Source organism: Stomoxys calcitrans, chromosome 3, assembly GCF_963082655.1.
Source record: "Stomoxys calcitrans chromosome 3, idStoCalc2.1, whole genome shotgun sequence".
NCBI classification, from domain to species: Eukaryota; Metazoa; Arthropoda; class Insecta; order Diptera; family Muscidae; genus Stomoxys; species Stomoxys calcitrans.
Genome location: NC_081554.1, coordinates 103,385,245 through 103,413,215, shown reverse-complemented (window position 1 = coordinate 103,413,215; position 27,971 = coordinate 103,385,245). Strand labels below are relative to the sequence as shown.

Genomic DNA, 27,971 nt, shown 5'->3' with positions numbered 1-27,971 from the left:
GTTACGTGATGAAAACACGAGAAACCAAATGGATTATGTTGTGATAGATGGAAGGCATTCAACTAGCGTGTTAGATGTACGATCGATTCGAGGGGCGAGAAAAGTACGATCTGACATTGCGCGCAAGCTGGACGTCAGAAAGCCGCAAACACAGCAGGTAGCAACGGGTGCCAACGGCATACTCCAATCGCCTGACCCAATTGCTTGAAGAAAGCACTCCCTGTCCCGATAGTATAGAAACGGAAAGAGCCGCCATATCCGTACTTGGGTACCATCAAGCCTCTCCCAAGGAACCCATGGTACAGCAAGGATTGCCAGAAAGCTACAGAAGCCAAGAATGCGGCATACAGGGCAACATTTCATTCAGAAAAAGAATAATTATATGGAAAGACGTGAGTGTGAGCGAATTGTGATGTTCAGGAGCCAGAATGAAGTCCGAAAATACTACCAAGGAATTAAACATTAAATAACAGATAGTTTGCAGAGAATATGGAAAGAACACTTTACCTAACCGATGGTATCCGATAATGGTGGCCATGAGTATACCGTAGAACCAACTGCTAATGATTGTGTAGAAATGTGTACTTCCTAGTCAGAATGAGGTCCAAGTAGCAGCGAATCGACTAACGAACAACAAGGCAGCAGGAGCCGACGGGTCACCCGCTGAACTATTTAAGACCGGAGGCGACTCGCTGATAAGGTGTATGCATCAGCTCACCTGCGCGTTTTTGATGATTGGAACCTCAGCATACTATGTCCCGTACACAAGAATGGGGACAAGATGGTATGTTCGAACCACAGAGGAATAAGTGTCCTCCCCCCCTCGCATAAAAGATGCTATCGAGCGTACTTTGTAAAAGATTAAAGTCTAAAGCCAACGAAATAATTAGGCCCTATCAGTGTGTCTTTAGACCTGGTAAATCCACCATAGACCAGATATTTACACTGCGCCATATCCTGGAAAAGACCTGAGAAGGACAAATCAACACCTACCATCTTTTCGTTGACTACAAAGCCGCCTTCTACAGCCCTATACCTTCAGGGTATTTCAGGCTTTGCAGGGTTACGCTTGCTGATACGCGTTCCTCAAATGTTTCATACAGAGATGTTTCATACAGGGAGACAGCCCATCGTGTGCTCTCTTTAATATCCTGCTGGAGAAGATTATACGAGAAGCGGGTGTGAATAGGAGTGATACACATGGCACAGCCTTTAAAAGTATCGAAAGAGAAACTCCCACAAAGTCCTGAAAACCCGAAAAGAATGTTGGGTTTGAGATAGACAGCAACTTTATCTATCTCGAAACAACAAACAAACGACACCAGTTTTGAAATAAAACAAAAGATACTATTGGCTAACAGACGCTATTTTACAATAAGCGAGCAGATGGGGAGCAAAGCCACCTCTCGACAGACAAAAAATTCACTATACAAGACACTGATACTACCCGTGCTGTTATATGGCTCCGATGCATGGGTATTTGCGAAAACAGATGAGTTAGTACTTGGAGTGTTTGAAAGAAAAATTCTTCGTAAAATATGCAGACTAGTTTGCGTTAATGGAGAATATAGGCGTAGTATGAACCACGAGTTGTATGACGTCGATAGCATAGTTACACGCATCAAAATACAACGGCTGCGTTGGCTAGGTCATGTTGTCAGAATGGATGAAGAAGCTCCAGCAAAGAAGTCTTTTGAAGGCAAACACGGTGGTACACCCAAACCGGGAAGACCAAACGCCCGATGGAAAGATCAAGTGGTGGGAGACACCTCAAAACTTGGTGTCGGAGATTTGAGAATGAGCGCAGAAGATCAAGGCGCTTGGAACGATATTCTATGTTCGGCTAGTGAAACAACTGTTCTGTCATAGCCAATTAAAATAAGTAAGTAAGTTCTCTGGCCTTCACTGCCAAAACGTCTGCCTTTGATTCATCCGTGTAAAATGATCTTCTAGATGGCAATACTAGGGCTCCGTCAAACCAAGACTGTGCCGATGGCACCAGTGCCTCGCACTCGACTTCAAGGTTCGTCTCAGGTATCCGATCGGAAACCTCTTCCCTTCCCTCCAATTTTTCCTATCGTTGCCTCGATTATACCGCGATGGTATGGACTGCTCCCATCCTCAATCCATTCTCCCATCGTCTTAAGTCTCATAGCCGCAGTGGCTTCCTCACATTTAATCTGTATGTCTATGGGTCGGATATCTAGAATAGTCTCCAGGGCCGGCCATGGTCCTCATCGATCCGCCTATGCCAAGACAACATGTTTTCTGAACTTGTTGAATGGTACTTCTGTTGCACCTTTTCTCCATAGCAGTCCACCAAACTACTGAGGCGTAAGTAAGTATTTGGATTATTCTCGGATTTAGGCCCCAGTATGAAAAACTAATCAATGGTATATGAGAATGTAATCGATAGCCTCTATAGCTTATTGATTCCAGTAAACGTTACTTTTGACACGGGAGATGTCCTAGGAAAGGAATCAATTCTTTTTATGTGTCCGAAGAAAGAATTACATACTTAATTTAATAGAATACGTTATTTAATAACATTTCGGAATGAATTTAATAACTACCGTATTTAATTATATTATTGTTTTTGTTTTATTTTATGAAAAATCCAAATTTTTATCCCCCGAAATACATTAAATTATTTATCTGCTTAATGTAAAAATAGCAAAAATTATTATTAAATACAATATTAATGATTTTAAACACCGTTATGACTTTGGAAAATTTACTTTTTTAAGGAGGCCTGAAACTATTCGTGAGAACGTTGTTCTAGTATATAGCAATTATTCCCAAATATCGTTCGATTTAGAATGTATTTGACATCGATTTAATTAAATCAGACAATAGACACTCCGCTTTTTAGCCAATGAAAAAAGCCAAAAATGGTTTGATTTACACCACATACCTATAAAAAAGTTCTATATGAAAAATTAAATTTTTAACACATAATTGCTGTACTAACACACCTCTTTAATTCTACGCAACACAACGCAACGTAAAGTAAATCACGTTTGTATTTTGACGCGACAAGACGGCAACAACAGATAACGGAATTCCAAAATGAAAAAAATCACCATTCACAAAAACATAACATTCCAACTTCATTTGATTTGGTTTTACACTCGATAGTCAATGTAGAAATGAATGTGACAAATGAATTACCCCCTTTATTCTTTGAGATATCTTTTAAAATACCAATTATATTATGTATTCCAAATATGAAACATTCGCCATTTTCCCACTGGGCAAATAATGGACCTTTAGAAAATGCAAACGACACAAATAGCAAGCCATTGAGAGCAACATTCTGCTTGTGTTAGGTTGTTTCATATCTCTCATTTATCTATGCCTATAAGCGCTACCAACCAGTCTATATGCGAACTTCAAATTCCTTATCTATATATAATTTATCTATGTGAGTGAGTACGCTCAAGCTGGCCTGCCTGATTAGGTTTGTAAAAACACTTTTAAATTTTCAGCACTCCAATTTCACAAACCGGCAAAAAATCGTTAACTTCTTTTTAACAACATAACGCATAGTTTTACAAAAAATATTGTTAAGAACGTCTAATTTCGGCGAAACGCCCGGTACACCTTTCCAACCAAGATAACGGCTTTGTGTGAGTTTCAGAAGTTTAATCGTTCAATCAGATTGTGTGCACCTGAATCAAATTATAACCCGACCTTCAAAATTATTGCGCAATCGGGTAAAAAATTCGCCGTGATCAAAAACTAAATATGGTCGGATTTAGACCAATTTGGCTTGGGTTTCAAGTGTCTACTACTATGCGCTGCATTTTGGCAAAATGAAGTTAAAACCAGTAAGGAAAGTCAAAAGTTGGCCGGAGCAGAATACATAATACCCAACAATTATAAATTTGTGCAATAGATATTAATGTATATGAGCGCATCTAAATCTTAACCGACTTTTTTCGAACAGATCGTTTGAAAATTGTTGTTACTACGGCCACATAAGTCCAAATCCGGCAATACACATATATATGGGAGCTATATCCAAAACTTAATCGATATTGATGAAATCTCGCAGATATGTTAAAATCAGTAACAAAACAATCCGTGTCAAATTTTGTGCAGATCGGTTGAAAATTTTAGTCACTATGGCCATCTTAGTTCCAATCGTGCGATTCATATTTATGAGAGCCATAACCAAATCTGAACCGATTTTGATGAAATCTTGAAGATATATTAAAACAAGTAACAAAACAATACCATCCAAATTTTGGGCAGATCGGTTGGAAATTGTAGTGCAATTAAGTGCAAATCGGGCGATACATATATTTAGGAGCATATCTTAATCTGAACCGATTTTTACCAACATCAATAGCGTTGGTCCTTGAGCCAAAAAAAAGAGACATGTGCAAAATTTCGTGACGATTGGGCAGCAAATAAGACCTGTACCTTGATTAGAAGAATACATGGACTCACAGACGGACAGATGGACTTGGCTAAATCTATTCAAAAAGTGATTCTGAGTCGATCGGTATACTTATCTTCTCCTTCTTAGCGTTGCAAACAAATGCATAAACTTATAATACCCTGTACCACAGTGGGTGTGTACATAGGAGCTACGGATATACATTCCGATTTATTTCTCCGATTTAGAGTGCAATTGAGCGTTTGTCAATGGGTCTTACATAAATCACTGCTACAAATTTCAGCTCAATCGGGAACAAAGTCCTGAGTCCAAGTCTCAGCTCAGTATATTCATTTTTAAAGACCGTAGCCCAATTTCAACAACATAGGCAGACGATGAGTTGTCGTAGAAAGGATAATGAGTTTTTAAATTTTTGCAGATATCAGCATTTTTAGAGTAAAAATCGGGAAATCGGCGCATCACTCTTTTTGAAGCTAAAAATCAGCAACTCTGATAGCATTTCCGTGGGTAATTATATATATATGTATATATATATATAAGGAATTTGAAGTTTGCACTTAGACTGCTTGGTGGCGCTTATGAATATAAAACAAGTAAAAAAGGCGTTAAGTTCAGCAGGGCCGAACCTACCACCTAGGTTATATTTGTAAACCACCTTTCGTCATAATCTGGTGAAAATGCATAATTTATGCTCCCATAGCAGCTATATCGAAATATGGTCCGATTCGGACCAAATTCGGCACGGACAGTGTACTCCCAACCTGTTAAACTGATCGGACGTATTTTTTTGTGCTCTACAAATAAAGCCTTTTTTCTGTAGATAAAAGTGTTATTCACTGCCGTAAAAATGTTTACGCAAAACTAAATTGTTGGTGCTCTGATATCCATTGGTGATATAATTGTTGTTACTCAAAATCAACTACAAAACACTAAATAAATAAATAGAAATTTGTATGTTTATAAGAAATAAAGCAAGTGAAAAGCATGCTGGGTTTGATACTGATAAACCATCCTTTGTGAATGAAAATGTAACCAATCATAATTATAAGATGTTTCAAAATGCGTTGAACTTAAAGAAACAAAGGCATCTTGATTCGGTTTTTACTCTACGCGATATTAGTTCATGTCAAACGCTCTAAAACTGACTCTCCAATTCTGATAGGGGATCTTGATCAACTAACGCATCGTTTTTGTGCAAATGCAGTACAAGATGACAACATTGTAGTCATCTTGTACTGTTGTTATATGATCAGTTATCTGCTTCTGGATTTTCTAAATAAGAATTAATTTTTCTAACATATAACTATATATAACTGCAATGATAAAAAAATAAATCAAACTAAAACCTATCGTGATTTTAAAAATATTGATTTTATTGAACTAAATCGACATTTTTCTGGAATACATTGGAACTTTATTTATCAACTGCCGACAGTCGATGAACAATGGGTTAAATCTATATCAAACTGTTTTATTCCTAGAAAATCAATAAAAATAAAATACTGCCAACCTCCTTGGTTCAATGAAACCATTAAAACCCTGATTGATAAAAGTTGCAAATGCTTCATATAAACGTTGGAAACGTTTTAAAACTCTCTTCTTACATAGTCAATTCAAATCAGAAGACTGCTTCAAAACAAATCAACACAGCAAGAGGGACCTATTTTCAAAACAAATTTTAAACTGCTGTAGACACCAAATGCAAATGGAGGGAAATTCGTTTGGAATCGGAGATAGAACATCTAAACAATTTGCATGTTGACTTGAATGAGCTCTACGAACGTTTCGTTAATATTGAACCAATTTCGGATATATATGAACAGGTATGCACCCCATCCATAGAGAATCCATTTACTTTCCGCTGTGTAGAAGGGAATAAGGTTTTCGAAAGCATTCACAAAATTAAATCCAATGCTACGGGATTAGATGAAATCCACGCTTTCTGAGGCTATTACTACCTGACTTAATACTAGGGCATAACTTACATTTTCAACTCTATGTTGACTAAATCAATTTTCCCTGCTGAGTGGAAAATCGCAAAGATTTTACCTATTCCTGAAGCAAAAAGAGAGTACCGCCCCATAGCTATACTACCGTTCTTGTCTAAATCATGTTCTAATATTAAGCATGCAAAACTGTTTAATCTTTCTCATACAGCCTTAAACTTATGCTATCATATATGTCACAAAGAGCACAAGCGTTGCTCCAATCTTCTTGAACTATCCAAAGGCGTTCCCTCTTGGCCCTCTACTGTTCTCCATTTATTTAAATGATGTTCTAGCTAACTGTAAAATACAAATGTATGCTGATGATCAGCAGTTATATATTGGTACAAAAATAAGCGATATTCAAAAATGTGTATCTGATATAAACTATGATTTGAATCAAGTTTATAACTGGGCAAAAAATAATAAACTTTGCATAAAACCATCAAAGTCGAAACTACACGTGATTCATAAACGTAAACTAACTGTCCTAGATAATTTAATTGTACGACCTTTAATAGAAACCAATTGGACTCCCAAAGTAGTTCTCTCGGGCAGTATGACTATAATGGTTTTGCTTCTCATCGTGTGGAGTTGTGGGAGTTGGATAAGGCATTTTCTGCCATTAAGTCCAATGCAGCAGGTGTAGATGGTTTCTCATTAAAATTTCTTCCTCCTCTTGTGTCTTGTCACCTGTTACATCTTGTAAATTCTATTTTGTTAACTTCTTATTTTCCGTCCGATTGGAAATTAGCCAAAATTGTGCCCGTTGGGAAAAAAACAGTCTTATCACGCTCTGAAGGAGTTCCGTCCGATTTCTATTTTACCTATTTGTTCAAAGATTGTTGAGCATTTTATTAAATGTCAAAATGTCTGGTAATCGTTTTATTTGTGATGCCCAGTGTGGATTTAGGCGAGGTAGGAGTACAGCCTCATATTTATTGGGTTTGACAGATTTTAACCGGTCAAACATGGGTGGATCACGATTTTGGGTACTATTGTCTTTAGATTTGGAAAAGGCATTTGACAGAGTGGATTATCACCTTCTTCTTAGTAAATTAAAGTCCGTTTACAAGTTTTCGACCAATGCATGTACATTGTTATACTCGTATCTTACAGGTAGGATTGTTTGTGTTGATGCTAAATGTTGTAGTGTTCTTTCTGTAAGAAGCGGTGTTCCTCAGGGTTCAGTATTAGGTCCGCTTCTTTTTGTGTTATTTGTCAATGATGGTTTTTCTCGCCTGGATTGTTGGTGCACTTCATTTGCTTATGCTGATGACATCCAATTGCTTTTTAAGGATGATAACCCTTTTTATCTTCGGGGTGTCAGAATAATGTTAGTGTTATATAATAATGTAGATATGGAATTTGCGCAAAGCGTTGATTGTCTGGTTGTTCAGGTGGATGACAGGCTTCGGTTTCATCGGCACGTTAGTTCCGTGGTGTCTAAGGTTAACTTTTCTTTAAGAAGCCTGTATACCACAAGTTTATATTTACCGCTCTTTGTGAGGGAGCGTTTAGCACATGCCTTAGTTTTACCGGTCATTTTATATTGTCTGGAGGTGTACTCCAGTGCGTCGCAAAGGAGCATGCATCGTCTTCAGGTCACTTTTAACAATATGATTCGTTTTGTTTACGGTGTAGGTCGTCGTGTTCATATAACGCCCCATGTGTGTCCTTTTCTCCGTTGTGATTTCCCGTCGTATGTTAATTATCATTTGTTGTTGTTTCTTTTTAAATTATTGAAATGTCGGTCTGCTATTTTTCATGATAATGAATTTAATTTTTGTAATTCTACCAGAACTAATCCGTTGGTTCTTCCGAGGGTAGATAATTTTTGGAGTAGTGCTTTTTTTTAGAAGAGTTGTACGTTTGTACAACTTGTTGCCTGCGGATATAAAAAATTTCAGTTTTTCAATAAGATCTTTATCAAATCGTCTTCGTCTTCATTTTCAGGGCTTCTAATTTTCATGTCAAATTGTCAACAACTTTAACTATGTTATATAGTCTTACGGATTGTTTTTTTTTTTATCGTGCGTATTATTGTTAATTTATTTATTTTTTGATTTTATTGAAGTATTACTTATTTTTTTCCATTTTGTTTAATTCTTTTTTAATGTTAAGTGATCTTTTTTAATTATTTTTCTTTTTTTAAGCTGTTTTGTTTATAATTCTTGATAATTTGTTTTTAAAGCCAAGAGTTTTATAGTGATTTTTTTATAGCTTGGTTTTAGTATTACTTATTTTTTTAGATTTTTTTATTATGCTTTAATCATTTTTTTTTTAAATTTATTACGTTGATCTTTTTGAGTAGGATTTTTTTTAATCGGTTACTGCTTATAATTTTTAGTAATTTGTTTTTTATTTGTTATTTAGTTTTATCTAGATTCAGTAAGTGTTAAATAGGTTATGAATTTTTTCCATTTTCTAAGTTTTTAAGTTTTTTATTTTTAATTGAGTAGTTTTTTGACTTATGTTAGAAAAAGTACGTCTTATGCATAGTGTGCTTGTTTATAGGGCCGATGGCTTCGCATTGCATGAAATGAAATAAATAAATAAAAATTATAACACTTCAATATCACGAGTTGAAACTGCATATAACTTTGGTTTAACTTTTAACTGCAAAGTAACCTGGGTTAATCACATCAGTAAAACTCTTGGCAAACTGTATGGAATGCTGCGTAATCTGAGGACCGTCCACCTCGCTACTGCATTTCAAATCCGCATGCAGCTTGCAAAATCATATCTGATTCCCACTCTCCTATAGGGCTTCGAAGTTTTCTACAACTGTGATTTTGAAGATAATCGCAGACTTACTGTTGCCTTCAATGACATTACCAGATACATATTTAATAGAATACGTCATGAAAGTATTTCACAATTTGTGCTACAATCTTTTAATGTATCCTTTAAAAATTATCTAAATATTAGAAGTGTAATTCTGCTTCGCTCATCTAAAATTTGCACGATCTAATAGAGGACTGAAAATTATACCGCCCAGAATAATCTGCCTCAACTCAGAGCGACAATTTTTCATTGCTACAATACGTCTCTGGAACAACCTTCCTTCGAACATTCAACGCATAAGCAATTTCACAACTTTCAGAAAAGAGCTTTTCTCATTTTTCCAATAATATTAATAATTTAAATTTTTTATTTTTAAATATTAAACTATTGTATTATTTAAATTCTAATCATTTTTTTTTAAATTTTTAATTACATTATATAATATAATTTGTAAACTTGACTTAACTTTTGTCTACACATCTATGAAACCAACACTGTCATATATGAGAGCATATCTTGTTGTGTTGGTATCACAAAAAAAAAAATCGTAAATCGTATTAGACTGTAGGGCAATCAACCAACCAACCATTGAGTGGTATAAGTCATTGTTCAATTTTATAGAACAAAATATTGGTATTTTTGGTAGATATATTCAAATATAACCATCTAAACCATATAAGCCTAACATAAGTCACTGTGTCAAATTTCAGCAATCGAATGCGCCTTTTAGGGGGCCAAGACTTTAGATCGAGAGATCGGTTTACATGGCAGCTATATCCAAATCTGGACTGACCTGGGCCAAATTGAAGAGGGATGTCAAAGGGCCTTACACAACTCACTGTCCCAAATTTCGGCGAAATCGCACAATAAATGCGCCCTTTGTGGCCCAAGACCTTAAATCGAAAGATCGGTCTATATGGCAGCTATATCCAAATCTCAATTAATCTAGGCCAAAGATGTCGAGGGCCTAAGACAACTCACTGTCCCAAATTTCAGCAAAATCGGATAATAAATGTGGCTTTTATGGGCCTAAGACCCTAAATCGGCGGATTGGTCTATATGGGGCTATATCAAGATATAGTCCGATATAGCCCATCTTCGAACTTAACCTGCTAATGGGCAAAAAAAGAATCTGTGCAAAGTTTCAGCTTAATATCTCTATTTTTAAAGACTGTAGCGTTATTTCAACAGACAGACGGACGGACATGGATAGATTTTTACGCTGATCAAGATGTGTGGCAAACGGAATGACAATATGAATATACCCCTATACTTCGGTGGTGGGTAGAAAAATATGTATAACCTTATATAAAATCTAACTGTTTAAATGAAATATTATATTTCTTTTTGATGTGTCTCGATCCTCAGATAGGTTTATAATATTATAGAACTTTTAAATTGAAAGCATATATGAGGAAAGGGATCATTGTTTGCAAAATTTGTTGTATAATATGTTATACGTAATAATTCGACATTTCTGGTAGGTCTGATCGGGACATTGGAAAAAATTCTGATTGAATTTTTCCATGATGATATTGATTACAAAATTAACATTAAACATAGTTCTCCGGCTTGTCAATGTAGGTAGTTTAATAAAGTCCAGACTAAACTGATATGAAAGTAGAGACTGCCGATCCCACCCACGACTTCAGAGGCAAAACAAACAGAATTGCATTTAAACAGATTCTATCAGATTAGAGCGAAGAGTATAGTAAGGATCCCATGCTATAGATCCGTATTCAAGGTTGCAAAGTACTAAAGAAGTGTATAAATTTTTTGTCACAGAAGTATCATTAAATTCTCTGATCCAACGTTTCATAAATTCAAGGGCGCCATAAGCTTTAAAAACTACCATAGAGATATGGTTATGAAAGTTTAAACGTGGATCCATAAGTAGCCCATGGTCTTTAAATGAATCGACTGATTCAAGCTCGTCGGATTCGATAAAATAATTTGTGATAAAAGGTTTTCGTCTTGAAAATGCATCATTTTGCATTTGGAAATGTTCAATTGCATAACATTAATTATATACCATTCATAAGAGATTAAGATCGGACTGGCGATAAATAATACTGATCATATGGGTCATTAAAAGATCTAAAAATTTTCACATTGTCGGTAAACATCAAAATATTACAATGCTTTATTATGTTAGGTAAATCATTTATGAAAAGACAAAACAAGTTCGGGCCGAGATGTCTACCTTGGGGAACATCGGAGGAAACAATGATGGTTTTAGAGATCGCATTACCAAATTTCACATTTTGTGTACGGCCAATCAGATATGAACTTTGCTATTTTAACACCGAATTACTGAAACCATATAAATCTTATTTCATCAACAGAAGTGTATGATTAACCTTATCAAACGCTTTACTAAATTCCGTGTAAACGGTATCAGTCTGTCTATTGTCCCTGCATCAACGTTGACAAGACATATAAATTCCAACAGATTTGTTATGGTTGAGCGTGATTTCCTGAATCCGTATTAACACAAAATAGGCAATGAAGAAGCCTAATGAGAAATATAGATTTACTCAATATCTTCTCCATTTACTTAGGATAAGTACTAAGTATGGTGATACCCCTATAATTACAGGCATCATTACGACTGCCAGATTTAAACAATGGGATAATAGAAGATTTTTCTATATCGGCGGTAGATATCCAGATTTTAATGAACTATTAAACAGCATCAATAAAGGATAGGAAAGTTGATCCGTACACTGTTTCAGAATGCTAGCCGGAACACCATCCGGACATGCAAGAAATGTAGATTTCATTGATTTTAAGTTTTGCTCTATGGTGTCTTGATCTAACAAAGAAACATCTATATAAATAGAATTTCTCACTATGTAAGGATATTCATAGTCGCGTGCGTAGCAAAAAAATCGGCGAAGATATTTGAGATATTTAAATCCGCGTTCGCTGACACTGAGCAATATTTAAGAAAGTTAGGTAAACCACTAAAGCGAAGCTTAGAATTAAAAAAGTTGTAGAAGGACTTAGGATCGGATTTTAAGTCCGACTTCATTTTATACAAATAATTTATTTGTTTCCCCAGTGTACTTTGATCTTGCAAAGTCGAGTGTAGTTCCCCAATGTTTAATTATCTTATACAGTTCACATTTGTTATTTTTCAGTTTCGATAAATTTCTTGTATTCCAAGGTGGTCCAGAATTATCGCCTGCAATAATTCGAGAGACAGACTTATCAAAGAATTCCTGTAGAATAGTGTAAAATTTTGATATGTTTTTATCAATATTATTAGATTTTATCTCAATTAGTAACAGAAAGCAGGGATCTGAGATATGTATAATAAGTTTAAGAGAAGCAATTTTCTTTTTTATGGGAGGGACATTTAAAATCAATTTGCTTTGGAAAAAAAACAGTAATGTTTAGGGTAGGATGAAAACGATCCTCTGGATAACTGACTGGATGATAAGGAAATGTCGAATATATGGTTGACGAATATTAGATCGGGTAATTTACCAAATGAATTATATACATTATTGATCTGAAATAGTCCGAAGTCGAATAAAGAAATAAGAAAATCGTTAGAAATACCACTAGTAACAACTGGTATTAAACTATTAGAATATGACGAGCGAATCCAAGAAATAGACGGTATATTAAAATCGCCTAAGACAATCAAAGCTGAAGAGGACTTTTGAAAAGCAGATGTAATAGCTTCAACGTGTTTTTAATAAGTCTCAATGTCGGATGAAGGTGGAATGCAAGATCAAAAGACAAATAATGATTCATTCTTCAAAAGGATTCTAACAACCACAATTTCAAAACCAGACATGCACGCAATTGTTATCTGCTTGCTGTCACATTTTGAGAGATTTTAAATTACTCATTCTCCCGTTTAAACTAATAGGAAGGAGGATGGAAACAACAGAGAAATGTTTGTGCTCTCAAAATTTTACAGCAAATGTTAAGTCTTCCTTGATATCAAGCATGCGCCATTGATCTAGTGCTGCACCTGGCCAGATCTCAATAATCTTTTTTAGCGCACAACGATACATTTTAATTGAGCCTTGATCGGACCCGATACCAGCCTGCATCGTCAAAAACGGAAATTCCGCATCGGAACATACTGATACTGACACTCCATTGACTATCCCACTCGAATTATTCCTAGGTATGCAGCCCTGTTCATTTCCCTTGTCGACAACTGCCATCGGCATACTGTCTCTAGCGACATAAGCAAAGGTACTTGGACCCATCTTACTATTGTTCCTAGTTATTTTAGGCATGGGATGCCCTCCATGTGACCGCAGCCCTATGGCTGATTGCGGTGCAGTTTCCGAATCTAGACGTGTAGTCTTTGGGGTAGCCTGTGCAATTTAGGGAGCCTCTCTCCCTATTAGTGAGAGTCTTAGGATCATTCGCACCAAGCCTCTCAATAAATCTGAGAGCAATGCGTCTTATGTTATTTTAACCAAAGAGCGATGCGTCTTCTATTATTCCAACCTCTTAAAGGGCGTGTTGGTTTGCGGGGAAGGTCGATAGCCTAGGCAAATTATAGGCACGTGAAGAGCGAATATGTTCGGCCTTGTCCATAAGACTCGAACCAGGTGTCTTCGTCCTTGCTGACCAGTCGTCTGTCGGCTAGTGGAGCCTGGAGCAGCCGCTTCACCAGTCGAGGTTTCAGTAGCAGACAACATGCTACGGCCATTCTATGCCTTTGAGCATTTTAAAAAAACCAAAAAATTACCTTTTATAAATTGCAGGAAAATATAATATAAAATTTATTAAGATTTTTGCATTTAATTGTATAAATAATTGGTTTTAATTTTATTTTTCCATTCACAATAGGGGATTTCAGGGAGTGCCCACACTGAAACATATCATGGCAATCATGACAACAGATGTCCTACATAAGCCTGCATTGGTAATTTATCTAGAACTTTCTTGTCCTGTTTTCATATAAATTTCATTGCACTGCACTATATAGTACTAAAATAAGACGCAGCTAATATGGGACTCAAATGAAAGTTATTGGTGAGTTGTTATTGATGTTGTTGTTGTAACAGTGTGTAGTACATTGAGGCAGCAGCCCTTGCCAATGAAGGACTCCATCGGTTCAATGTACAAACGGCTGCTATAAGATTGCTCGTCGCCATTCCCCAAAAATCCATTAAAACAGGCATACAGACCGGTCATCTAATGAAAGGTATTTGAAAGTAGAGCACGAAACTGATATCTTTTTTCAGGACCAAGTGTTTGGGTGGCCGCCACACCCTCAAGACACCCCACAAGCTGCAAATATTCATCGATCTTGGCAATATGGGGCTCAAAAGAAAGGCATTTGGAAGTAGAACACGGATTTGGTATCCACTTCTGGTGCCAAATGTCTGGCTGATGTGGCTGACACCTAAGCATATGGCCCCGAAGCGGATATTAATTTCAATTTTTCTGTGTAAATGCTTGAACCTCATTTTTAATGTCATATTCGTTATCTACACCCGCATGCCTTTCATTTGGGGTTCATATTGGCATAACCGTCTAAAATGCTTATTTGGGGTCGGTTTTGGGCTTGGGCCGGCCCAAACCCACCCCGATCTGTCTAGTTTTGATTTTGGTCTGTGCTGTTGGGGAATACTGAGCGAATGGTGTGAATAATCTCTTATTTTTAGTGTGTCAGCTTTCATTTTGATGCTTGTGGTATAACGACAATATAAACAAGTAAGAGCCTGCTAAGTTCGGCCGGACCGAATCTTATATACCCTCCACCATTGATCGCCGAGTTCTATGCGCGGTATCTCTTTTTAGACAAATAATAATAATTGAATAAGAACTGTTATCCTATTGGAGCTATATCAAGTTATAGTCCGATTTGGACCATAATTGAATGCTGATTGACATTGTAGAAGTCATTGTGTAATATTTCAGTTCATTCGGATAAAAATTGCGCCTTGTAAGGGCTCAAGAAGCAAAATCGGAAGATAGGTTTATATTGGAGCTGTATCAAGCTATTGATCGATTCAGACCATACTAGACACGTATATTGAAGGTCATGAGAGAAGGCCTTGTACAAAATTTCAGCCAAATCGGATGAGAATTGCGCCCTCTAGAGGTTCGAGAAGTCAAGATCCCAGATCGGTTTATATGGCAGCTATATCAGGTCCTATATCGATTTAGGCCATACTTAGCACAGTTATTGGAAGTCATAACAAAACACCTCATGCAAAATTTAAGCCAAATCGGATGAGAATTGCGCCATTACTTGGCTCAAGAAGTCAAGATCCAAGATCGGTTTATATGACAGCTATACCAGATTATGAACCGATTTGAATCATACTTAGCATAGTTGTTGAAAGTAATACCAAAACACTACGTGCAAAATTTTAGTTAAATCGGACGATAATTGCGCCCTCTAGAGGCTCAAGAAGTCAAGGCCCAAGATCGGTTTATATGACAGCTATACCAGATTATGAACCGATTTGAACCATACTTAGCAAAATTGTTGGATATCATAACAAAATACGTTGTGCAAAATTTCATTCCAATCGGATAAGATTTGCGCCTTCTAGAGGTTCAAGAAGTCAAGACCCAAGATCGGTTTATATGGCAGCTATATCAGCTTATTGACCGATTTATACCATACTTTGCACAATTGTTGGATATCATACCAAAACACGTCGTGCAAAATTTCATTCAAATCGAATAAGAATTGCGCACTCCAGAGGCTCAAGAAGTCAAGACCCAAGATCGGTTTATATGGCAGCTATATCAGGTTATGGACCGATTTGAGCCATACTTGGCACAATTGTTGGATATCATAACAAAATACGTCGTGCAAAATTTCATTCAAATCGGATAAGAATTGCGCACTCTAGAGGCTCAAGAAGTCAAGACCCCAGATCGGTTTATATGGCAGCTATATCAGGTTATGGACCGATTTGAACCATACTTGGCACAGTTGTTGGATATCGTAACAAAACACGTCGTGCAAAATTTCATTCAAATCGGATAAGAATTGCGCACTCTAGAGGCTCAAGAAGTCAAGACCCAAGATCAGTTTATATGGCAGCTATATCAAAATATGGACCGATATGGCCCATTTTCAATACCAACCGACCTACACTAATAAGAAGTATTTGTGCAAAATTTCAAGCGGCTAGCTCTACTCCTTCGGAAGTTAGCGTGCTTTCGACAGACGGACGGACGGACAGACGGACGGACGGACGGACGGACGGACGGACAGACGGACGGACGGACGGACGGACATGGCTAGATCGACATAAAATTTCGCGACGATCAAGAATATATATACTTTATGGGGTCTCAGAGGAATATTTCGAGTAGTTACAAACAGAATGACGAAATTAGTATGCCCCCCATCCTATGGTGGAGGGTATAAAAAGCATGTTCACAACAATGAACACTACATAACTTGTTACTGTTAAATTGAGGCAAGTCAAAAGCAACGAAAATATGAATGCGTTAAACCATTCGATTTGAAATAATCTTAAAATCCGTTTACACTATGTTGAAAGCGATTTGTAGTCGAATTTTCGAACTTTTTTTTTACTGCATTTTTATTGGTGAAACAATTTTACAAAATTTTATTTGATTTCCTCAAATAATGGTGTCTGATTAAAACCTACAGCTTGTCACGTCATTTCTGTCCTTTGCGCAAAGGGATGAGATGTTTCCAGAGATATATGGTGGGCAGATAATAGGATTAATCATGTATTACTGATTTTGGACGTTTCGAAATGATAATGATGATAATTAGGATACCATGGCTGAAAGAAAGAGAGTGGAGAATATCACGTTGCGCAAGTATGTGGAATTAATCTTGCGGCAATCAGCAAATATTCCTATAAGAAGGTCTACTACCGACAAGAGCGTCGCACATTGGTTCAAGAGTGGCCGAAATTCATTTTTTTCATGTTCGCCGATTTGGATAATTTTTTGGTATTTTGTTGTCAGATAGTTGAATATTATGATTCCGTAATATTAGGCTGATATATTTAGTATTTCTTTGGACAGACACGCTCCAAGTTCATATATGTTCGCTTGTTTAAAATGGCATGCAAATTTACTGTATATTCAATCTTTTGGTACAATCACAGTAAACTTATCATTTGACTTTGTTGTATATTTTCGTAAATGGCAATTGTCATAGATGAGATTTGCATTAAAAAAAGTTGGAAAAAGTGCCACATAAAAAATTTCGTAGAACAAAATATAAACAACATCAAAATTTCAATGTTCATCAACTTCAGTGGACTGCATGTTTTTAGCGCTGTGGAGCGCTGTTTAACGAAAGACGTCAAATTACAGCTTGAAGTCTCAGCTAAAAGCTAAAAAAAAATTCAGCTGCTCATACCTGCTCCTTTCCAAAAGAAACAGTAAAAACTATAAAGTGATAAAGTAAGAAAACGTGAATTTTCGTTCATGCTTGTTGTTGTTGTTGCCATAATTCTTTACTGTTAACAACAATAGAAGATCAAGCGATAGACTATTAGGTGCTGTGTTATCATTCATTTATTATGTTGTTGCATGCAATAACAACTACACATTATGTCTTGCTCTCTTTATTGCACAAAATCTTTTCCGTTAGAGCTTAATAAGTAATACATTAAGTACCAACAACAATATACAGTTTCTGATTTAAATTTCTGCTTTTGGGTATACATTTCTAATATTATTGATATGCTAATTGACATTACATTGGCAAGTGCAGTGATAAGAGGTGTGTTTTTAAGTGATATCAAGATTTAATTTTATTAATTATGGAAAATGTAACAATTTCTTATTTAAATATTTGCGAAATATTAATTGATAACAACAGTGATATTGATGTTACTGTCGAAGTCATTGCAAATAGCAATGAAGGAATGACTGCTGAGGATGTTGAAGTCTTTACTGGATTTTTGAAAAAAAACTTTTTTACAAAGTTCAAAGATAGATGGCAAAAAGCAAGACGCATAAAAACCAGATTTCTTGATCTTAATGAAAATTGGCTGAAAAATGTCTACAAAGTGTGCAAATATACCGCAAACAATGAAGCACCAAGCTGTTCAAATATGGTTAAACGTGGACGTCCAGCAAAAGCCTTCGAGGATTGCCAACCGCGAACAAAGAGGACAAAGGTACAAGATTTTTGTGAAAACACCTCAATGGTGTTGATATCGTCTGCCGCAAAAAAAAGTGAGTGTTTAGACAAATCCATTAAGGCGTTCACCCCGGAGAAGGCACTTGGGCTGATACTTGATGCTTCGTTGTCAAAGCATCAATATGAGGTTTTGCGCAGTTCAGCTAGAGAAATTGGATTCGACATTTACCCATCCTACCATCAGGTACTGGAAGCAAAAAAAAAATGCTATCCTGCAAATGTTCAGGTGCAAGAAAGTTGTAGCAAAGTTTCTCTACAACAGTTATTAGATCATACAGTAACCAGGATTTTGATGACAAAAACCGAGAATGAGGTGACAGAACTCCCCAACGAACTGCAAATGTTCTCAAAATGGGGCTGTGACGGAAGTTCGGGACACAGTGAATACCATCAAAAATTCACAGATCCAAATGACTCCGATAAATATATGTTCTTAACGTCACTTGTTCCATTGACCCTCACAGAGCGTAATAATATGTCAACAATGTGCTGGAGAAATACAGAGCCATCATCAACTAGATTTTGCCGACCGTTAAAATTTGAATTTATACAAGAAACAGCTGAAGTTATAAATTCAGAGGTCAGTCGTGTTAATGACGAAATAAAAAATTTAAGAAATACTGTCGTTGAATTGCATAGCAGAAACTTCAATATTTCTCACACACTGAAATTAACAATGATTGATGGGAAAGTAGCTACTACGATTTCTGGAAGTTCATCTATGGCGGTTTGCTTCATATGTGGAGCAAAGCCCACAGAAATGAATAATTTAGATGCGGTGATTTTGAGGAAATGTTCGGAAGAAGCAGTTGCGTTTGGTATTTCTCCCTTGCATGCGAGAATCAAATTTATGGAGTGCATTCTGCACATTTCTTACCGTCTAAGTTTCAAAAAATGGAGAACAGATAGTTACACAAAAATTGAAATGGCGGCAAATAAAGCTGAAATTGGGAAGAGATTAAAGTTGACACTGGGCATAAATGTGGACGCGGTGAAGCAAGGTATGGGCACAACAAACGATGGCAATACGGCAAGAAGGTTTTTCGAAAATCCAGCCAAAACTGCAGACGTAATTGGAATAAAAGAAGAGTTAATACATAGATTTAAAATTATTTTGGCCGCAATAAATTGTAATGCAGCAGTCGACACTAGCAAATTTCATATATATTGCATGGATACTGCCAAGTTGTTTGTTGATCTCTATGGCTGGTACTACATGCCTGTAACTGTGCATAAGATTCTGGTGCATGGTAGCAAAATTATAGCAGAAGCTATTCTGCCAATAGGTATGTCTCTATTTAAAGGCCCTTATTCAATGATTTAATTTTCATTTTTTACATTTTAATTGATTGTTTGTATCAGGTATGCTGTCCGAAGAAGCTCAGGAAGCGAGGAATAAAGATTATAGAGCCTATAGATTACATCATTCGCGAAGAATTGGACGTGTAGCCACTAATGAAGATGTAATGCATAACCTTTTATTGTCTTCAGACCCATTTATAAATAGATTTCGCTCAAAGCTGCAAATCAAAAAATTGGAGTACGATAATGATGTTAAAAAATTATTAAAAGACTATGCTTAATTTATTTATTCATGTTTTTTCTATGGGAGGTGGCCGTAAAAGTGGGCGGATCAGGTATATATTTTCAGGAGCCCATTCTACAATTATAATAATTACTTTTTGTGAAAATTGAATTGATGCATTAAAAATTAAAAGTGGGCGGATATTTTTCAAATTTCACACAAATGATTCTGAGTGTTTAAAAATGCTATGTGCCAAAAAACAATGCCGTAGGTCAAAATTTAATTTTTACTTTGTATGGGAGGTGGGCGTAAAAGTGGGCGGATCATTTTGATTTTTCCATTTTTTCTTGATTCAAACAAAAAATGCCTATGTGCCAAGTTTCATTGTCCTTCGACAACTTCTTCTATTTTTAGCCGCTCGTTCAATGAACTTGAACCAATGTGCGTCGTGGCACCCAAATCGAGGCATTATTACCTGATCTTAATACGTGAAGATTCTGAGAAAAAGGAAAGAAACTTATTTATTTTCTAAGTTATTTGAAATTGCTGCGATAGAAAACAAGTAAAAGCGTGCTAAGTTCGGCCAGGCCGAATCTTATATACTATAAACCCTCCACCATAGATCGCATTTGTCGAGTTCTTTTCTCGGCATCTCTTTTTAGGCAAAAAAGGATATAAGAAAAGATTTGCTCTGCTATTAGAGCGATATCAAGATATGGTCCGATGTAATATGTCAGCCCATTCAAATAAGAATTGCGCCCTTTGGAGGCTCAAGAAGTAAAATAGAGAGATCGATTTATGTGGGAGCTGTATCGGGCAACGGACTGATTCAGACCATAATAAACACGTATGGTCATGAGAGAATCCGTCGTACAAAATTTCAGGCAAATCGGATAATAATTGCGCCCTCTAGAGGCTCAAGAAGTCAAGACCCAATATCGGTTTATATGGCAACTATATCAGGTTATGAACCGATTTGAACCATATTTGGCAAAGTTGTTGGGTATCATAACAAAATACTACGTGCAAAATTCATTCAAATCGGATAAGAATTGCGCACTCTAGAGGCTCAAGAAGTCAAGACCCAAGATTGGTTTATATAGCAGCTATATCAGGTTATGGACCGATTTGAACCTTATTTGACACAGTTGTTGAAAGTAAGAATAAAATACGTCATGCAAAATTTCAGCCAAATCGGATAGGAATTGCGCCCACTAGAAGCTCAAGGTTATTAACCGATTTGAACCATACTTGGCACAGTTGTTGGGTATGATAACAAAATACTACGTGCAAAAATTCATTCAAATTGGATAAGAATTGCGCCTTCTAGAGGCTCAAGAAGTCAAGACCCAAGATCGGTTTATATGGCAGCTATATCAGGTTATGAACCGATTTGAACCATACTTGGCAAAGTTGTTGGGTATCATAACAAAATACTACGTGCAAAAATTCATTCAAATCGGATAAGAATTGCGCACTCTAGAGGCTCAAGAAGTCAAGACCCAAGATCGGTTTATATAGCAGCTATATCAGGTTATGAACCGATTTGAACCATACTTGGCACAATTGTTGGATATCAGAACGAAACACGTCGTGCAAAATTTCATTCCAATCGAATAAGAATTGCGCACTCTAGAGGCTCAAGAAGTCAAGACCCAAGATCGGTTTATATGGCAGCTATATCAGGTTATGGTCCGATTTGAACCATACTTGGCACTGTTGTTGGATATCATAACAAAAAACGTCATGCAAAATTTCATTCTAATCGGATAAGAATTGCGCACTCTAAAGGCTCAAGAAATCAAGACCCAAGATCGGTTTATATGGCAGCTATATCAAAACATGGACCGATATGGCCCATTTACAATACCAACCGACCTACACTAATAAGAAGTATTTATGCAAAATTTCAAACGGCTAGCTTTACTTCTTCGAAAGTAAGCGTGCTTTCGACAGACAGACGGATGGACGGACATGGCTAGATCGACATAAAATGTCACGACGATCAAGAATATATATAATTTATGGGGTCTCAGACTAATATTTCGAGTAGTTACAAACAGAATGACGAAATTAGTATACCCCCCATCCTATGTTGGAGGGTATAAAAATTGATATTTATACCGTACACCTCTACTGTGGTATAGGTGTCCAAAGCTCATCTGAGAGCTATCGGACGCGTCCATAGGTTGCAAATAGTGGAATGCTTCATGTTTTTGCAATCGCTAACAGTCAGTGGTATCGAGCGGATCTTCCTCAAATATTGAGTGCCCGTGATACGAGATATGACAAGGCGAGTTTTTGCTTGACGAGGAATGCCACCTTCACATGCAAATGTGGTTACGACAACAATACATTAAATTTTATAGCCTCCGTAAGCTTTGCATTGAATTCTCATTGGAATTTAAATGAAGAGAGATAAAAGCTCGAACCTGAAAATGGTTAGTGCCCTGTGACGGTGATGAAAAGAAAGATGATAACTAATATGGCATGTATGTCAATCCCGAAAAGGAGTTGATTAACAACATAGAAGACCTCTCAGTCGAAAGCAATGATTAAAACCATGATGATGGCGAAGATGTTGTTGTTTAAGTTGTAGCTGTGTTTTGTTTGATTAGAATTGTGCAATTTCTAACTTTCAATAAATTTTCGTATTGGTGGCGAAAACGCTTTTATTTTGTGCTTTGTTTACAATTACCATAAATTTTATACAATTCAACATGATCTTGCTTTTGTCTAGTATATTTACAAAAAAAAAGAAAAAAAGAGGATTTATGTCAAAAATATTTGAGCCCTCTTTCGACAAATGAAAGTAAGATCAAACGAAGTAAGATCATTTATCCATAGAAAAGTTCTATTACTTATATTGAAGAGTTTATAAGGCCGAAGGCCAAAATACAATTAAAAAATTGCTGTCTACGTAAGCATACCAAATGTGAATTTGTCGTGTGCTTGAAATGATAATTGTCATGTCTAGAGCTTTTACCACTATTTAAACAATTTCCTTGATTCTCCAGCTTAAACTTCTACCTTCTATCATGTTTTCAAACAAAGATAGTTACGAAAATTATTTCACTTTTAAAAATGTTAAGAAAGCCGTTCCCAAAAATGTCTGTCCTGTTAATACCCGTATGTACTCATTAAAAAACAAAAGGTTAATTTACGTTGTTTTATTTCCCTTTAACACATTTCTTTTTCATCAATAAAAAAAACATTGGAGTCCAAGCTTTCTAAAATTTTTACATAGAGCTTATCTTACTTAAAGCAATCTTAAACTATTCCAATATTTGGCAATTTATTCAACAACTGAACCTTGGCCCTATGCAATTGCCCCTACTAAAGCCACCAGCTTGTTGACCACAATAAGTGATAACAGCACCACCATTACCACTGCCCGCGTTATTCTTTTGATGCATGGGGGTCATAATTTTTCGTTTACTCTTCCTATTTTATTCGAATTTCTCATTTTGTGCGCCGTAACCAAAATTCTTTCGAAGCTTTCCAGCTACTGCCTCATCTCTTCATAAATGGGGGAGCTTTTCCGAACACCATGCAGCATATTAACTTTTGTGGAGCATACATCACAAAATACCTGTTCCTGTGACTAGTGCCACAAGTTATTAATTTTGTGCATTTTTTGCAAAAACAAATGAACTGCCAGATTTTTCGAAAAAGCGTTGTCGAAAATACCGATAGTAACCGGTAGTTACCATTAATCGCAGTGTTGTATTTGAATTTTTCGGATTACAACACCATTTTCGAAGATTTGCTTCAAATCTCCTCAATTAAGTAGATTTGCTCACACTGCAAATGGTTGAGAAACATTGTCGAAAACACGAAATTTGCAAAACCTCGTTGCAATCTATATTTACACTAGGTATAAACATGGTTTTGTAAGAGCGAATGGTAGCAATCTGTTCTTTGTTGGATATAGGGAATAACGCTTACCGCTATCCCTTATCCATTTAACCAACTGTCTTTTTATGTCTCTTTTGTATTCATTATTCATTTGCGCATGCTCATTACCTAGCGCTTATTCATGAATACTCGCACACTACGAGCATTACATATTCTTGACCATTTTAAGGAAGAAAATACCCAGGAAACAATTTTTGCCGAGGGCTATGAAGTCAGAGTTTTTCCGAAGTTTTCTGATATTTTTAATAAGAAGATGTGATGTGAATGATTTCTCAAAATTTCTCTAAGAAATTTATCCGATTTTAAATATATTTTTGTTGCAAAGTAAGAATCTTATGCTATGATATCCGACCCATTGGCATACAGATTAACTGTGAGGCAGCCACTGCGGCTATGAGACGTAAGGCGATGGGAGAATGGATTGAGGATGGGAGCAGCTCATACCATCGCAGTATAATCGAGGCGACGATTGGAAACCTGGAAGGAAGGGAAGATGTTTCCGATCGGAAACCTGAGATGAACCTTGGAGTCGAGTGCGAGGTACTGCTGCCATCGGCACAGTCTTGGATTGATGGAACCCTAGTATTGCCATCTGGAAGATCATGTTATAGGGATGGATCAAAGCTAGAGGACAGTGTGGGCCTGGGGGTTTACATTGAGAACCCAGGGACTGAGGTTTGTTTTAGACTGCCTGACCACAATACGGTCCTGCAGGCGTAGATCTGGGCGATCACGGAATGCGTGAAGTGTTGTGGTGGTAACGCGAGGACGTCGATTGTGAACATCTTTACCGACAGTAAAATTGCCATAAGGGCAATAACAACCAGGACGGTAAGGTCACGAACAGTCTTGCAGTGTAAGAGGTAGATTGACGCCTTCTCTGAGGATGGGAAAATCCGCCTCGTTTGGGTGCCGGGCAATAACGGAGTATGGGGAAAGAAAGGGCAGACAATTTGGCGGTGAAGGCCAGAGAACTGCCGTCAATAAACTTGGTTAACCCGAAGCCTTTCGTTTCGACGCAGTCCGAGCTAAGGGAGTGGGCGACGAATGCGCATGCAACATTGTGGAACAGCGAAACGATCCAGATCGTGAGAAGACGAGGCTATTACTGAACGGAAGCAAGAAGGAAGTCAGTATAGCTATTGGGACTCATAGGACTACGAGCTCAGTAATGTAAAATCGGTGTGGTATATATATATATATATATATATATATATATATATATATATATATATATATATATATATATATATACATATATATATATATATATAAATATATATATATATTTATATATATATATATATATACCACACCGATTTTACATTACTGAGCTCGTAGTCCTATGAGTCCCGTTATGATACCAATTGCTATACTGACTTCCTTCCTCGACTTCCTTGTCCAAATTGGATGAAATTTCATATACATAATCATAATTTAGAGCGTTTATGTTGACGTAGTTCCTTTTTTTTAATTTCTTTAACCACAATTTTTTTTAAGAAAATTTGTTAGACATTTTTGAAAAAATAGAAAATCTTTTTTTTTATTTCCTAGCGAAGAAAGATGGATTTAATTACATCGACATAAAATAGCACCTGCTGACTTGTCGCCATAAATTTATTTTTTAATATAGTAACCATCAAATGCAACAAGACACTAAAATGTATTCCAAAAATCTCACTCCTAAGAATTTTGAAAAAAAATTTTTTGGATATGTTTCCCCCAAAACATGACGTCCAATTTACGGCAATACCTATTTCATTAAAAGACCTCTCTCCTAGCCCAAGCTGGAATTATTCCAAGCTCCATTCTTGGGAATCTTTCTACCCTTTCGTATTTAATAGGTCAATAACATTTTTTTAAAAGACCGAGTCATCCAGATTTACACTTTAAAATAATTATTTCAAATGAAACCATTTCTTTTTTCCTTGGAATTTCACAATACAGTATTTAAGGAAATTGATACGGAGCTCATAGTGAGTTAGGACCGAAATCTATCAAACAAAATTGCAAGCAGTATTGATTCTAGTAGAAATTTATTAGTTCTGTAGGTTTTGACCGTAGTGTTGGACACAGTGAAATATTTTTTTAAAAATTTTTAAATTTGATTTTCTTCAAAAAAAAAAATCTTTTTAGAATGAAAAGATTACAACGAAAGGAACTTTATGACCACCTTAAGTAAGGAAATGAGTTAAATTAATATTAGTCGGCAGACTTTTATCAATGAGAACGAGTTTTATATTTCACTTATGGTTGTCCCTAGGTCAATTGACATCACTTATTTATTTATTTCATCTACGGAATAAATATTAGTTGGCAAAGAAAGAAAAAAGTTTACAACTGCTAGTTCTGCCACCTTTTCTTAGATTATCTCCAATAAATTAGGAAAACTTTAGGACTTATAAGGATGTGATGCAAATTATAGCCATATACGGCAATAGTTGGATGCAATTTTTACCGAACATGCTTTCCTTGAAAATCGAATTTTCAATCGATTTTTATAAAGTTCGGAGGGGGTGAATTAATGAAGGTGGTCTCCCGCAAACAGCTGAAAACAGCCGGCTAGTTGACGGTTTAAAAATGTCAGTTTGTGTTTACATTCTGAGCAAATTACCCCATTTTTTTGCACGTTCTATTTGTTTGTGTTTCTGTTTCTCTCATTTAACTGGCACGCGTACGCAAACGAGGGCAAGTTTCTTTGATTGTATTGAGAACAATACCAATTTCGAAATGACATCTTGACGACGTTGTTATACAAATGAGACCACTTTTAATTGTTTCGCCATGGGAGGAGAAATAAGCGGGATCACTTAAGCAGAACGTTGATGGCTCGTCGTAAAAGTCGGTCAAAATTTGTGGTTTTTTTATACCCTCCACCATAAGATGGGGGGTATACTAATTTCGTCATTCTGTTTGTAACTACTCGAAATATTCGTCTGAGACCCCATAAAGTATATATATTCTTGATCGTCGCGACATTTTATGTCGATCTAGCCATGTCCGTCCGTCTGTCCGTCCGTCCGTCCGTCTGTCTGTCGAAAGCACGCTAACTTCCGAAGGAGTAAAGCTAGCCGCTTGAAATTTTGCACAAATACTTCTTATTAGTGTAGGTCGGTTGGTATTGTAAATGGGCCATATCGGTCCATGTTTTGATATAGCTGCCATATAAACCGATCTTGGGTCTTGACTTCTTGAGCCTGTAGAGTGCGCAATTCTTATCCGATTGGAATGAAATTTTGCATGACGTGTTTTGCTATGATATCCAACAACTGTGCCAAGTATGGTTGAAATCGGTTCATAACCTGATATAGCTGCCATATAAACCGATCTTGGGTCTTGACTTCTTGAGCCTCTAGCGTGCGCAATTCTTATCCGATCAGAATGAAATTTTGCACGACGTGTTTTGTTATGATATCCAACAAGTGTGCCAAGTATGGTTCAAATCGGTCCATAACCTGATATAGCTGCCATATAAACCGATCTTGGGTCTTGACTTCTTGAGCCTGTAGAGTGCGCAATTCTTATCCGATTGGAATGAAATTTTGCATGACGTGTTTTGCTATGATATCCAACAACAGCGCCAAGTATGGTTCAAATCGGTCCATAACATGATATAGCTAGCATATAAACCGATCTTGGGTCTTGACTTCTTGACCCTCTAGAGGGCGCAATTCTTATCCGATTGGAATGGAATTTCGCACGACGTGTTTTGTTATGATACCCAACAACTGTGCCAAGTATGGTTCAAATCGGTCCATAACCTGATATAGCTACCATATAAACCGATCTTGCGTCTTGATTTCTTGACCCTCTAGAGGGCACAATTCTTATCCGATTGGAATGGAATTTCGCACGACGTGTTTTGTTATGATACCCAACAACTGTGCCAAGTATGGTTCAAATCGGTTCATAACCTGATATAGCTGTCATATAAACAGATCTGGGGATTTGACTTCTTGAGCTTCTAGAGGGCGCAATTCCTATCCGATTTGGCTGAAATTTTGCATGACGTATTTTATTTTTACTTTCAACAACTGTGTCAAATAAGGTTCAAATCGGTTCATAACCTGATATAGCTGCCATATAAACCGATCTGGGATCTTGACTTCTTGACCCCTAGAGGTCGCAATTATTATCCGATATGCCTGAAATTTTGTACGATGGATACTCTCATGACCATCAACAAACGTTTTTATTATGGTCTGAATCAGTCTA

The 27,971-nt window shown here is 36.6% G+C and overlaps 2 protein-coding genes across 9 annotated transcripts in view; one reads left to right on the top strand and one right to left on the bottom strand.

The window, feature by feature from the left end:
* The window catches only part of LOC106091660 (pseudouridylate synthase RPUSD2), a 431,111-nt gene that overhangs the window by 29,301 nt on the left and 373,839 nt on the right, over positions 1 to 27,971 (bottom strand). The gene's annotated exons all lie outside the window — the stretch shown is intronic.
* On the top strand, positions 17,048 to 19,900 carry LOC131996326 (uncharacterized). Of its 3 annotated transcripts, none has more exons than XM_059365909.1 (3): positions 17,048 to 17,890; positions 17,990 to 19,599; positions 19,676 to 19,900. In XM_059365909.1, the coding sequence occupies exons 2-3, from the start codon at positions 18,036 to 18,038 to the stop codon at positions 19,894 to 19,896; spliced, it is 1,785 nt and encodes a 594-aa protein (XP_059221892.1). In that variant the 5' UTR covers positions 17,048 to 17,890; positions 17,990 to 18,035; the 3' UTR covers positions 19,897 to 19,900. The 3 variants fall into 3 exon arrangements, with proteins under 3 accessions (XP_059221892.1, XP_059221891.1, XP_059221893.1); XM_059365910.1 differs by having other exon boundaries at positions 17,050 to 17,109; XM_059365908.1 differs by having other exon boundaries at positions 17,048 to 19,599.

Bases quoted from the DNA above. Each gene is read 5' to 3' on its own strand.
- LOC131996326 (XM_059365908.1), top strand. From the start codon at position 17,931: ATGGAAAATGTAACAATTTCTTATTTAAATATTTGCGAAATATTAATT. The intron at 19,600-19,675 runs GTATGTCTCTAT...TGTTTGTATCAG, and splicing joins AGAAGCTATTCTGCCAATAG to GTATGCTGTCCGAAGAAGCT.